A 13,685-nucleotide genomic window follows, 5' to 3' on the forward strand; every position below is an offset into this window, starting at 1 on the left:
TTTATCGCCTATGCCGCTCTACCAGCGGTATGGTCCTTTCAGAAAGTGATGATGTCAGCTCCTGGCAATCAGTCAATCAATAGCAAACGTCATGGATCACCTTATACACCTTCAAGGCTTGTAATTCCCCAACTATCCTGTCTTTTCTGTCTCCTTCGTCCAGATTCTTGCCCTTACCACCGCCTAAAGGTACGCCATCTCCTTCATATTCCTCTACGTAGCCTTGACATCCTACATCTTCATCGTCTTTCCCGTCATATCGGGCAGTCTCAATCTTGAGACCTTCTTCATTCGCTAAATGTAATAGACAAATGAAACAGAATGAAGTTGATACTTCGGACATCTTGTCTGAGGGATACGATGATCGAAGGGATGTGATGATATTGTCGAATGTCTTGACTTGTTCCGTTTCATCAGGTGTCTTTGGCGTATCCTGTTTTCACAAAGTTAGTCTTCTCATGGAAAGGAAGCAAACCGTCCCAGCAAGATCAGCCTCTAGTACTCACGACTTCATCCTCAGAGTCATCTTTTTCTGCCGGAACGAGACTCCTCAAACCAGTCCAGATATCGTCCTTAAGTCTCTTTACATCAACTCTCTTTGCTTTCTTGGCGAAATTCACATTCTCAGGTCGACTCTTCTTAAGCTCAATATTTTGGGAACCCTGAAGCAGATCATCGGCGTCGTTCGGGTCATACATATTGTTAGGATCCACAGCGTCAAGAGCGTCGTCCACATAGGCGTCATCCACATCATCATGGAAGAATTGAGATTCAAATGGTGCAGGTTGAGAGTCCACATCTGGTAATACGTGTTAGCGTACGCTTGGCGGTTCAAGTTATCGCACTCACCCATGCCTTCATCCAAACCTCCATCTGCTCGATCAGCAGCTGCTTGCGCCCAGAAGTTCTCGTCAATTTCGCCATTGGCGTTTTCTGCAATTCAGTATGAGATCAGCGCAACACCCCTCTTACCGGGTGGGCGAAAATAGCGCGACTCACCGATCAGACGCGGGGCAGTACCATTCTTCCTCATTCGCAGCTACATATGGTCTGATTAGCGCATTTCCATTGTACGTAACGGACCGGACGCCCACTCACCGAGAATTTAGGCTTTAGGAATAACCTAAGCAACTGTCTACTGCTGAAATGCATATCATCAGGCAACAGCCATTCTTCCCTGCGTTTTACAGCCGAGGTCCTTTTATTTGCTTTAGATGATGAAGCTCGATTGCATGGCAGTGTGATAGACGACTTAGAAGCCGGAGCGAAAAGTGTCTTTGAAGAAGTAGCTGCTGTCGATGCGGACGCGAAATCGATTGCGAAAGGTGTCTTTGCCGCTCGAGCTGTTTTGGTTGGAGCTGTAGACGCGGCTGCTGTGGCTGCTCCATCTGTCCACAGGAGGGTGTCAGCAAAGGCAAGCAAGGTAGGTATACAGGAACTCGGCACTGACCTCGCCTGGTAACTTTACGCAATTTCCAATGGTCTGCACCGGCCCAGGCTTTTCCGAAACCCTTATCAAAGTAATCAAACATCCCTTCCGCATCATCATCACCAGCTCCAAATGCCATGACTAATTCTCCTGGACCAGCTTGGCGACGCGGGTCGAACGGTCCTAGATGTTCACCGGGAGCCGCCATGGCTAAAGATCCACCCATTCCCGCCCCACTGTAAGCCTCTTGAGCTTCCATGTCGTCTCCCGCCATAGATGCACCGTCGTCGAATCCACCTGAAGGCCCCACATCGAAATCTTCGTCACCGAAGAAATCATGAACTGCACCATCACCTGTAGGCTGAGGGGAAAAATCTTGATCATCTGGGTCAAATGCTGATCGAGTTTCGTCGTCATTATAAGAATCTTTCAGACCAAAGAGAGTTGCGAAGTCGGGGGCGGAATCAGGATCGGACGAGAATTTGAAGGATTGCAGTGTGTCTGAAATGTATAGGTCTTGGACAGCTTCTACCGATGGCACAAACTCTAAAAACTCATAGGAGGTTAGCTGACTGGTTCGACTAGAGATGGTGGACTTGCCTCTCAGCTTTTCTAAATCGACCATCTCTTCATATTGATCATCCTCATCGTCTTCGTCGTCTTCATCTGCACCAGCATCTCCAGCATCGAATACTACTCTTCCTTTACCGTCAACTCCGAGGTGATTCATGAGCAAGCCCATGGCTCCTCCTTCATCGAAATCGGCGCAAGTCTTCTTGAACAACGGGTCCACTGTGAATTCCAGGTCGAATTTTTTGACTTGTAGTTGAGCAAAGGATTTAGCTAAAGTTGCTTCAGAACGGCTTGTAGTCTATGAATGTATGTTAGGTGAGGACCTGGTAAGATGATTTGATCTACTGACTTTACGAGTGGCTTTCGGCTCCCCTCCCTCTTCATCATCACCATCGGCATCTTCACCGTCTGCATCATCGCCCCCTGTTCGCGTCAAGTAATTTAGCCTGCTCTCTGAATTCCGTAATCAGATGAATGTGTGTGAATTTACCTCCACCTCCTGCCAGACCGCTCAGCAATTTCCCGGTTTCCGTCGCTACACTGTCTACTCGTGAAGTGTAAATTTTGATGCATCCGTCCAGTGTACAAGATGCTTTTTGAAAATTGATACCTGAAGATGCCTGGAATTAGCAAGGCTATACAACCTACTTGTCGCAAACCCAAACTCACTTTGGTCATCAGGACCATTCCGTAGCAGCGTCAGATCCGCAAAATAGTCGATCAGAGCAAAATTCCAGGAATTATTTGCGTTGATTTTCTGAGTCAACAGAGATAAGCCATCCCACACTTGAAACCTGCAATGACGCGTTAAATGATGCGACTCGACAACTCACATTATCGGTGGCTAATTTCATCCATTCCTCAAAATTGGTATTCATGACTTCCATGCTGACAACGGGTGCAGCAGGTTCGACGGCAGACAAACGTTTTGCCCTTCTCTGTGCCATACTTTGACCACCTGAAGCGGCTTGTTGCACAGCAAGTGCAGATACGGTTCTTTTCCCACTCCCGTTGATTCCATTATTGGGACGTTCTTTATGTTCCCCTGCTCCAGCAGCAAGGTCACCGAAATGCGCTGACTTCCTCCTCTTTGCTTTCTCGGCTGCATCATCATTGACGGACATCGAAAGGCTCGATGATTTATTCGGAGCGTTGATTATTCTTGATGGCTGAAGAGGAGAATCTGCTGGGGACACAGGCGTAGATCCAGAGTGTTTCTTCGATACGGTCCTCGAGCGTGGGTTTGTTATTATCGATGATGGTGATGCGACCGCTGTCGGCATTTTTGACAGTAGTCTACAGAATGGTCTATGAGTATTTATGCGGACAAGCAGCAATCATAAGGAAAGAACGGACAATTAAGCCTGTTTGTTTCACTCGTAATGATTGGGATATTTGGGATTTGTTTTTGTTGACTTCTTAAATCAAGACGCGTCAAACACGTGGATGAACAATCAATTACGTAATGAGTTTCTTCTTTGCTGAACGACCCAAATAGTGCTTTTCATCTCGCCAATGCATTTGAGTGAGTTTGGTATCGGATTGAGCATGGTCTGAGCCCGAGTAAGCACCTATAGAGCTAGTAAGAAACTCCGCAAGCGCGAACACAAGGTCGGCTGCTGACACTCCTCCCGGACCGCGTTACAAATAATATGTCTCTCCAGCGTACCCGGTGCTTTGGCAGGCGCCATCCGTGAGCGTAGCCTAGACACAGTCTGGTCAGTTAGATCGATCTGTATGTCGCTGACATGATCTGACGCAATCGCCAAGATGGCAAATAACGGTCAAGACACCATGTGGTCTACCTCCGCATTACATGGAATATATTCCCCTCAATGTGCTCCTAGACGCCCAATTCAGATGACGAATGAAGACGTTATATTCAAAATCCATGAGGCGAGGCTTTGGGGATGTGTAAAAATTTCAAGCAGCAGTTGTCGTTCAGCTACGATGTATTTTGAGACAAATTGCAACGACATATGAGCCATGTCGATCAAATCCCGCTTAGATCCCACTATAGCCGGATCTCGATCACCTCGCTTAAATACCAAAAAAATTTGTCCGTTCTTTTCCTAGGCTCGTTACTCTTCAGTTGTAAATTCATCTCGTTTGTACTTTACATTTGAAACGAAGATGGGGAATATCAGAGGTCAGACAGAGGGCAAAGAAGCATAATCCACATGGTTCAACCAATTGATCACCAATTATTCGGATTTGTGTACATGGCGTGATCATTCTATTTCAGTCTTTTTCTTTATGGAGCTAAGACTTTTTCGACCAAATATATATAGGTTTTGACCTGTTACTGCGTTTCGCTTTTGCTCGCATTGTTCTTATATAAAAATAATTTATTGGAATTGTGGTTGTGACAACCAGAAATTAGGACCTAAACAGTATGGCCGAAACCTCAAAAACTTCGTCTAGCAGGAGCGAAAAAGTTAACAATCCCGCCAACGCTGGATATGAACAGAATTTTACTAACGCCGAGCTACCTTATGGAGATTTGGAGAACTCTTTATCCAAGACAGTGGGCGTCGGAGGAGTAGGGTCCACACAGCGTCGGCTGAACCGTAGACATGTTACGTTCATCGGTTTAGGAGGAGGTATCGGTACTGGTGAGTCTTGACATTGTCTCGGATACAAATATGTTTCGTGTTCTGATGAATTTTCAAAAGGTCTCTTCATCGGTACTGGAGCTGCTCTAGCAAAAGCCGGACCTGCAGGTCTGCTGATGGCATTCATTGTGGTTGGTGCGGTCATCTGGTCTGTCATGGAGGGACTGGCAGAAATGGCTACTCTTGTGAGTTCTCCGAATGGACAATGACTCGTTCACATCAAGAAAGCTAATTTGGCGCCATTTTACCTCTCATCAGATACCTCAAGCCGGTACATTCCCCCATTACGCTACTCGATTCATTGATCCAGCTGTAGGCTTCACGCTCGCCATATCTTATGGGTATTGTTACACCATCGCCATCGCGAGTGAAGTATCTGCCGCAGCTTTAGTAGTGGTGAGTATCATTGCGGGCTCAAACACCGTGAAGATAGAATAGACTGGTTGAGCTGATTTGAGTCTCTTTAGTCATATTGGACAGATATCACACCCGCTCTCGTAATTTCGATTTCGTTGGCCCTTATCTTTGCTATCAATATCATGCATGTCAAATTGTAAGTCAATACAATTCGAAGCGCTTATGATCAATGAGCTTACTAAAAGATATCTCACAGCTTTGGAGAAAGCGAAGTTGTATCGGCCTCCATCAAAGTGATCTGTTTCGTTGGTCTTATCTTCGTTTCTCTTGTAATCACCCTTGGCGGTGCGCCAAATCATGATAGAATTGGATTTAGATATTGGAAAAATCCAGGAGCTTTTACAAATTACAATGGAATAACAGGATCAAAAGGGCATTTCCTTGGATTCTTATCTGCTTTAATTAATGCTTCTTTCTCTTTCATTGGTGTCGAAACCGTGAGTTTTTCCACCTTGAATTGCAGTCATGCTGTAAAGTGTCCAATACTGATTTATATGCTTTTACAGGTCGTAATTGCTGCTGCTGAGACTGTGAACCCACATAAATACCTTCCGAAAGCGACAAAACGAGTCACATATAGAATTGCGATTTTCTATATCTTAGGAGCTTTGTTAATTGGTATGATTGTTCCTTATAACGATCCGGCCTTATCTTCTGGTACGGGTAACGCGAATTCTTCACCTTGGGTATTGGGTATCAAGCGAGCTGGAATTCCTGCACTTGATTCTATCATCAATGTGAGTATTCTCACTCTTTCCTCTGCCGCTTGTATATGTGTACTAAACCTCATGTTTAGGCTTGTATCCTCGTATCCGCATGGTCAGCAGGAAATTCATACTGCTACATTGGAGCTAGAATTATTGTTGCAATGTCAATAGATAGACAATTACCTCAAATTTTTAAAAAAACGAATAAAAATGGTGTACCATATTGGGCAGTTATAGCATCTTTCTTATTTGGTCCTTTAGCTTATTTATCTTTGGGAAGTGGAGGAGCTGCTCAAGCTTTCTCTTGGATATTAACACTATCGACAGTGGCCGGATTGTTAGCTTGGATGACTTTATCCATTTGCTTTTTACGATTTTACGCAGCTTGTAAAGCCCAAGGTGTTGATAGAAATAGTTTACCTTATAAAGGCAGGTTTCAACCTTATGCCGCTTGGGTCGGTACTATCGGTTCTCTCCGTAAGTTCTTCTGCCCTAAAATCATTGGTACCGCCCTCATGCTTATTGCTTTTGGTCGAGTAGTCATCACTTTGTTATCCGGTTTCAGCGTTTTCCTCAAAGGAAATTGGAGTTCTTCTAATTTCGTGGCGAATTATATCGGTATCCCAATTTTCATTGTACCATTCGTGCTATGGAAGATTTTCAAGCGAACAAGCGTGAGTCACTTGACAACTCAAGACCATCAATGAGCGAGTGTGACTATCCATGAAAGCTGACATCGCTGTCTTGCCTTTATAGTTCCGAAAGGCCTCTGAGATAGATCTTTGGTCAGGAAGATTCGATCCTTCAGAAGCTCCCGAAGATCATCCTCCCACTACATGGTGGGGTAAGGCTTTGGACTGGGCGTTTTGATGTGTCGCTATCCAGAAACTTGTTAGATATTCACATGCAATTCGTCGCTTTGACGATATGTACATTGCTTTACATCGGTCGACTTGCACTTGCTATAGAATTCCTCATTCTTTACGCTTGCATGTTATATCACTTATGGTAACCCTGACAGAATGTGATATCGATACGGATTTACTGTATATACATGAATAATTAACGATACAGAGTAACAAGCCGCTTAGTCTACAGATTTAAGTAAGCATACAGTCTGATATCCTCTTACACATTTATGATTAGTACAGTATGACATAAACCATGCAGAGAATCAACATCCAAATCACCAGTTCTGACTAAGCTTTTCCATCCTATATATCAATGGCCTCCTCGCGATATGCTTACCGATGAATACACACAAGGTTAATGTTAGATCTCGATAGAGAGCAAAGCCAATGTCATTCAAACCACTTATAATTTGTACCAATTGTAGAGTAAATTAAAGGATCAATATCAGTTTTACCTTCCTGATTTGCCTGAGTCGACTTGAATACTCCATTATCATCGAGTTTCGGAATTTGAGATACTCTGTATTCATGAGTATTGCCACTACCATTATTACCAATGAAGTTACTGTCAATCGTACACATCGTGGGTAGGGATAATGATTGATGTGAAATTCGATGAGTTGTATTTTCGAAAGAATGACTTATATTTGCACTTGTACCTATACTTGATTGATTGATGTGATTAGTATGCCCATTATTGGGTTCAGGAGGCTCGATCAGGCTATCTGAGGAGTGAGATGGATCCATATGAGTCGGATTATACCATACAAATGACGGAGCAGGAGCAGGATCGATAGTAGTAAAGGTGTTTTCTGATTTAGGTATCTTATCAAGGTGTGGTCCGGGAGAATTAGTGGTCGAACCCAAATATGAAGGAGTTTGAATTTGAGTTTGAATTAAATGATTTGGAGAAGTTAATCTAGATATACTTGGAGTTGACCATTCTGAATTTATTGGACTAATCCATTTAGGATCTATTGTACCATTACCATTACCTATTAAAATAGGTTTAGGTTTAATCAAAAAGGACGATCCTGTATATAAAGAAGATGAAGGTAAATTAATCTGTTTATTCCAACTTGATGATAATCCTATAGAATTATTTTTATATTGATCAAAAATTGAATTATTTGAAATTGGTGTAGAAGGTTGTATAATACCTTGTGATTGATTTAAATCAATTTGCTTTTCATAAAATTGTCTAGAAGCTTGATTTCGATTTTGTAAAAGATGTGTTGGGATAGCTGCTGCTGGTGCTGCTATTCTACTTGGTTGATTCTGCTGGGTGATACCATTATCAATTTCAAACCAAGCTGGCTGATCATTAGCCATACTATACGGTACATCAGATTGATAGGAACTATCGAATGATCCTGGATTATTTCCGATTTCGAATGGGTGATTATGAGTATCGATAGAAGATGTCAATAGGTTATTACCGCTTGAAGCATTGTTGTTCCAGCTTAGTTGAGGAGGTATATAATTATGATGGATAGTTGGTGAAGTATGAATAGAAGCTGGACAAGAAGAATATAATCTTTCGTTAATCAATAAGGAAGGGTTAGGGAATGGTTGAGTATATGAACTCATAAGAGGTGGACTCTTTTGTAGGTGTAAGTTAAGCGGCGGCATGAGTCCTGTTAATTTAGTATCACGAGAGCTTGTAGTTAGTGTAGGAGTCAGATGAGAAGCGCTATTTGACCACATTGTGGTATTCGTATTTGCTGAGTTATTCATTTTAAAAAGAGGTGATTGACCAGTACCATTTTCAGAATATTCAGTAATGTCAGATAATAAAGTATCATTTCTTTTCATTTGTTTCATAGTATCAAAACTTGATAAAGACGATTGTAGCTGATCTTTCCAAGTATTTTGAGTATCATTATCTATTTCGTCGACAGGATGTTCTTTAGAATGTTTATTGTTATTCCAGATTGATTTTCCACGAGAATGTGAATGTGATTTCGAAATCAACATATCTTGTTTAAGTCGTTTAGCCTTTTCAATTACATGTTGACTTGCTTTAGTTTTAATTATTTCGCCATTAGGTAATTTTCTTGTGCGAATTAATTTTGGAGGTGCCCTACGTTTTATGGATAAAAGATCTGATGGAGTTGAAAGTCTATCCAAAGTTGGATCTAAAAACACAATATAAATTCGATCATCATTTTACTGATCATATTTTGAAACTGTACTCACGAGCCCAAACACTCGCATCTGAAATATTTCCATTTACATCCTTGAATTGTCTTCCTGGAAAAAGTCTAGAAAAACCGTAAATCTATCAAACAATAATCAAGCTTTTTCCATATATCACTATTTATCTATTTGTGGGAGAAAGCTTACATTAAGTTGACGACCGAACGAAGCTATCTTATCATGTTTGAATAATTTAGGTAAAACTTCTTCAGCGAGCTGTGACAATCAGGAAAGGTATTAGCAATTTTTTCAACCTGATAAGATGGAAACATGCAGAAGCAGTATCGAGTATAACTTACTTTGTCAGGCTGAGCAATAACTAGTTGTTTCGAATCTGATCCCCAATACATAATGTCGGGATATGGGTGTGGATCAAGGGATAAGAAGCTATAAAATGAAGGATCAACAGTGGCAAAGTGACTCCAGGACTCGGCGTACAACTCACTCAAACAATTTTTGTAGGAAATTAGGCGGCTTAGACCCTCCATTGATAGCGGTGTATCTACCTACCGTACCCTCTGGTAAAGGTTCATATATCAGTGATTGTGGCATTTGAACTAGTTGTATCGATATGATACGCAACAAGCTTATCACGATAATCACGAGTAGGTAGTGTAGCAATATAACGGACTAGTGATGGTATATATGTCTGGTGGCAAAATTGTTCGGGTGAGGGGATTGGATAAATCCCCCGTTGAAACTTTAAGACAAAACCTCCAGATATGACTTTTATATATACATGATTATCGAGATGACGCTCCTAAGAGGATATCCGAATATATGCTTGAGATGTATAAGTATTGGCTCTTGAATTCCGAATATTTTCCTCGAAATGCAAATTTTAGTAAAAGTAGATTCACGCTCGTCATTTATCCTTTTATTATAGAAAAGAAAGATTTATTTCCTTTCAATACGAGCTGACTTTATGTTGTTTTGCGTCATCTCGTTCAAAGAGTATTCGGATTTTCGCAAATATACTTGCCATTGTTCCGCCCGAGGAATTCTTCATCAAAAGAAGGTGTTGTCAAGCTAGACTAATCTGATACTTGGACAATGACATCTTCGTTGAAAAGAAGAAATTCGCTTAACTGTATCTTATGTAAACTTTGTTGATATAAAGGAGCTATTATCAAGATCAGTCTATCTAACAACGATCTTTCAGTCACAGTTCAGTTTTTCCTGTAGTCGGGATATGCATTGATGTAGGCAGTATTATGTAACTTCTGGTTTATCACTTTAGGTTGTTCATGATGTCGTTTCCTCAAGCCGAATATCAGGGTTTCGGGATATCAGTACTCATGTTCAATATAGTTCGCAGATTAAGACGATTTCAATATACTACTAGGAACTAAGCATTAACATATCAACGATCGCCGGCAGAATTGTCTTGAACACCTATCGGTACTTCAACACTGCAACAATGCCTAGCAAGTACGTACCCTTTTTACGGAATTGTGAACTTTATAAGTGAACATTAGGATTTCTAGTCGTACCATTTTCAGAACCAGAACTATGGCGTACGTACTATGTCCTGAGTTTGAACTTTGTCAATATAAAGTGGTATGGCAAAAAGTTGTATAGCAACATGCAGCCAAGAGATATTGCATATATATAGGATCGTTCTTGGTTGTTCAACTCACCTTTCAATTTACATCTTCATTCACATCTCAATATTATCGCCACCCAGCGTTTAAACTTAGAAGTCATCCATAATACACAAAGACCTGTCGGTATATCACAACCTCCTTTGCATTAATTCACTTGCTTTTTATTGCATTCTCACAGCATAATACTATACAATGCCTTTGCTACACACCATCAACGATAGTGCTTATTATGGATATTCAGATCAAGACTTCCACACCCGTTCTTATTCACCAATACTTCAATCCAATAATGAACGCCCTTATCCATTTTTCTTGGCGATTTCAGATTCAGTAAATCGATCTTCTCACAGATCAACTTCGGTACCAATTTTTCTAGATCAAATTAGAAATCAAGTTTATTCTGAAGGTGACCGAACCCTTCAACATTACTCATCGAAGAGTACAAAGGTACCATCTATTTCACCCCCTTCGCTTCGCCCAGAGGCAAAGCCAATTCATCCAACTTATCCTCCGCCCGTTCAGCTTCAAACTCAGGTAAAGCCATTTATCCCATCTCGAGCACATTCCGATGATGGATCACCAAAATTAGTTACTGATGAGGTTGTGAAAACGTTCTTCCACCGACCTCTTCCATTCACCTTGACCACATCTTCGGGATCGTCCGGCTCAGGTACTTCCTCATCCGGCTCTTCCTCTTTCAGACCTCGAGTACCGACCTTGGTATGGTACAGAATGTTCAGTGATCCAATTCAAGCTGACATAAAGGATCGAGATGAGAATTGGAGACGTAAAATTGGAATATAAGTCAAGCTTAGAAGTAATCGACCACTTGTCGGGTTTTATGGCGAGATAGATTCAGTTTATTTGTCTATGTAAAAAGCTTCACATATTCAATTACAATTATAATATCATCTTAACTTGTCGCATGCATGTTGAATGCATTAATCATACAAATGTCTAAACAACACGTCTTTTTAAAATAGCATGCTGAAACGATTGTTGACGCCACATTGATAAATGTAAAAGAGTTACCCATTTAATTTCCCTTAGTGAATCAATCCTTGGTATAACGAGTAGTAGTATCTTAACATAATCATCCTTGTTCTTATGGATGATTTTCCCTTCAATAGCACATATCATCTTTCACTTCACTCTTGTTATTTATATATACAAACAATCCAACGACACGGATTGATAATGGATTTATCAACTCTTGGGACGACTTTACCGCCTGGCTTAGCAGATGCTGAGAGGGATATGGGAGATAAGTTCAGAGGTTAGTTTGAATCACGAATTTGAGTAGGAGGATTTAAAACGGATTAGACCGGAAGGAAGATGTTGCCACCTCTTAATCGTTCATTCGAAGGCGTCTCGAAAGGCTATAGAATGAGAGCGCCGAGGAGATTATGAAGGAATTTCGATGCTGATTCTGACTTGACCTGTTGTATAGCTGCCGCATTGAGTATAACGAATCTGTACAAAAGTTCATTAGGATATACCAAGGTGAGTTACTCCTATCCTTGTCGTTTTCGTCCCCTTCCTTTCTCATATGTACCGACACAAGACAGTACTGACTTGGATCTGCATTGTAGCAAGCATATAATGTTGGATATTCTGGAGCTCTGTAAGCTAGAAGCTGTCATGGAGACGTTCGGACACTCGACTGACAGCGGTCTTTATATTCAGGGCCGACGTCCTTTCTACAGTTCAGTCTTCTATAGGTGCAGGTCAGAATGCGGAACAAACTTTATCTAGGTTGATGGACTGGGCGGATGCTAGACAAGTGGGTTTTATTCTCGTTCGCCAGGCAGTTTCACCTCGAAAGTATATATCGCTGACCATCTTTCCTACCTTGTCCTTCTTTCCGTTGTGTTGTCGCCCTCATCGTACTCTCACTGTCTTTGATTCTACCAACCAGGCGGCGATCTCGGCATTCGCAGCTGAGGAAACGGACGAACCTGCCCCACCCCCGCCTATGAAACGGCCAATTTCTGCATTCAACAAATCAGCCTTGAATCCAACCAACCGACCAGCTTCTGCTGGTCCTACTTTTGCTTGCGCCGCTTCCTCTAGCAAGTCCAAAGAAGAGCAATTAGATGAAAGCGCAAGTCCACTAGCTGGATCTTCAAGAAATATACCGAATACAGCCTCAACATCCAATTCTACGCCTAATACAATCGATTCACCAGCATATCAACCTACTCCGTCAGGCCTTATGTCTTCTTCACCCATGGCATCTCCTTCAAATAATTACACCCGACCTTCTCTCAATCATTTGCCTAGATCATCAAAGAACGTACCCGGTCGATATACACAATTGAATCTGAATCAGCATAACTCTAATGCTAGTTCCTCCTCATCATCCACAACGATGCCAAGCACAACTTTTAACCCTACTTTACCTCTTGCAGGTGTACCTTTCGTATCGTTTAGTCAACCGACTAATCTTGATGGACCTGCTCAGAATTATGCAACAGGAAGTAAAAGACCAATGATAGATTCTATGGAAATCGATCAAGTTCCTATTCCACCTAATAATACTGCAACTGTACAGATTCAAACACCACCTACGAATAGTAGATCAAGTAGGGCATCGAAAAGAAGAAGTCTGGGCACAAATCTGAATAATAATAATAATGATGGGGATGATAAAGATAAAGATAAAGAAAGGGAGAAGGAGAAAGATAAAGATAGGGAAAGGCGGAAAGGCGGTAGAAGGCATGGTAATGGAGGCGCGTCTGCAGTGTAGCTTGAAGATATAGGTAATGATTGTTATTGGGATAAGAGAGATTCATGGCTGTTGATGCCAAGAGTGTTCGTCGATTGAGCCAAGTCATCATGTTTTACGTCATAAGAACGTTGTATGTATTTGTACGATCAAAGTCAATATGTTATGCATTCGCACATCGCATAAGTCAGGTGTTGAGGAGTCGAGGGGTGCACCATGCAGTAGTGGAATAATCTTGATTCCTATATCTCTGCTTAGACTTAAAAAAATCTTTTATGTCGAGAGTAACCCGAATTCAGGTGTTAACCTCCGATTTTTCCGTCTAACTCGCCAATTCACGCCTTTCAACCTAGACGATTTATTCTTCCTATCTTGACTTGACATTTCATACACCATCAACCGTTCATAATAATCGAGGAAGCTATACTGCTTCGTGACGCCCTACGAAGGAAATCGTGCATAACGTAGGACTAAACGTGGAAATGCAAATGCAGGAACG

General features: G+C 41.6%; 5 protein-coding genes across 5 annotated transcripts; 3 read left to right on the top strand and 2 right to left on the bottom strand.

Moving 5' to 3' along the window:
* Positions 1-8: 8 nt before the first annotated feature.
* I206_101674 (uncharacterized protein) lies at positions 9-3,285 on the bottom strand (the record flags this gene model as incomplete). The annotated part of the gene is made up of 12 exons (XM_070202435.1): positions 9-35; positions 101-433; positions 507-799; positions 850-933; positions 1,000-1,039; positions 1,099-1,388; positions 1,451-1,975; positions 2,030-2,300; positions 2,352-2,425; positions 2,493-2,612; positions 2,672-2,759; positions 2,836-3,285. 12 exons carry the CDS (start codon positions 3,283-3,285, stop codon positions 9-11), a joined length of 2,595 nt encoding a protein of 864 aa, XP_070058536.1.
* A 1,112-nt stretch (positions 3,286-4,397) lies between these two features.
* Positions 4,398-6,611, top strand: I206_101675 (uncharacterized protein; the record flags this gene model as incomplete). The annotated part of the gene is made up of 9 exons (XM_019158061.1): positions 4,398-4,617; positions 4,678-4,802; positions 4,876-5,013; positions 5,085-5,170; positions 5,231-5,471; positions 5,541-5,771; positions 5,831-6,218; positions 6,282-6,415; positions 6,498-6,611. The coding sequence occupies 9 exons, from the start codon at positions 4,398-4,400 to the stop codon at positions 6,609-6,611; spliced, it is 1,677 nt and encodes a 558-aa protein (XP_019008674.1).
* A 431-nt stretch (positions 6,612-7,042) lies between these two features.
* On the bottom strand, positions 7,043-9,403 carry I206_101676 (uncharacterized protein; the record flags this gene model as incomplete). The annotated part of the gene is made up of 5 exons (XM_019158060.1): positions 7,043-8,790; positions 8,852-8,933; positions 8,999-9,067; positions 9,151-9,238; positions 9,297-9,403. The coding sequence occupies 5 exons, from the start codon at positions 9,401-9,403 to the stop codon at positions 7,043-7,045; spliced, it is 2,094 nt and encodes a 697-aa protein (XP_019008673.1).
* A 1,247-nt stretch (positions 9,404-10,650) lies between these two features.
* Positions 10,651-11,262, top strand: I206_101677 (uncharacterized protein; the record flags this gene model as incomplete). The annotated part of the gene is made up of 1 exon (XM_019158059.1): positions 10,651-11,262. One exon carries the CDS (start codon positions 10,651-10,653, stop codon positions 11,260-11,262), a length of 612 nt encoding a protein of 203 aa, XP_019008672.1.
* A 393-nt stretch (positions 11,263-11,655) lies between these two features.
* I206_101678 (uncharacterized protein) lies at positions 11,656-13,207 on the top strand (the record flags this gene model as incomplete). The annotated part of the gene is made up of 5 exons (XM_019158058.1): positions 11,656-11,734; positions 11,909-11,961; positions 12,051-12,082; positions 12,145-12,241; positions 12,377-13,207. The coding sequence occupies 5 exons, from the start codon at positions 11,656-11,658 to the stop codon at positions 13,205-13,207; spliced, it is 1,092 nt and encodes a 363-aa protein (XP_019008671.1).
* Positions 13,208-13,685: the final 478 nt, after the last annotated feature.

Source organism: Kwoniella pini, chromosome 2, assembly GCF_000512605.2.
Source record: "Kwoniella pini CBS 10737 chromosome 2, complete sequence".
NCBI classification, from domain to species: domain Eukaryota; kingdom Fungi; phylum Basidiomycota; class Tremellomycetes; order Tremellales; family Cryptococcaceae; genus Kwoniella; species Kwoniella pini.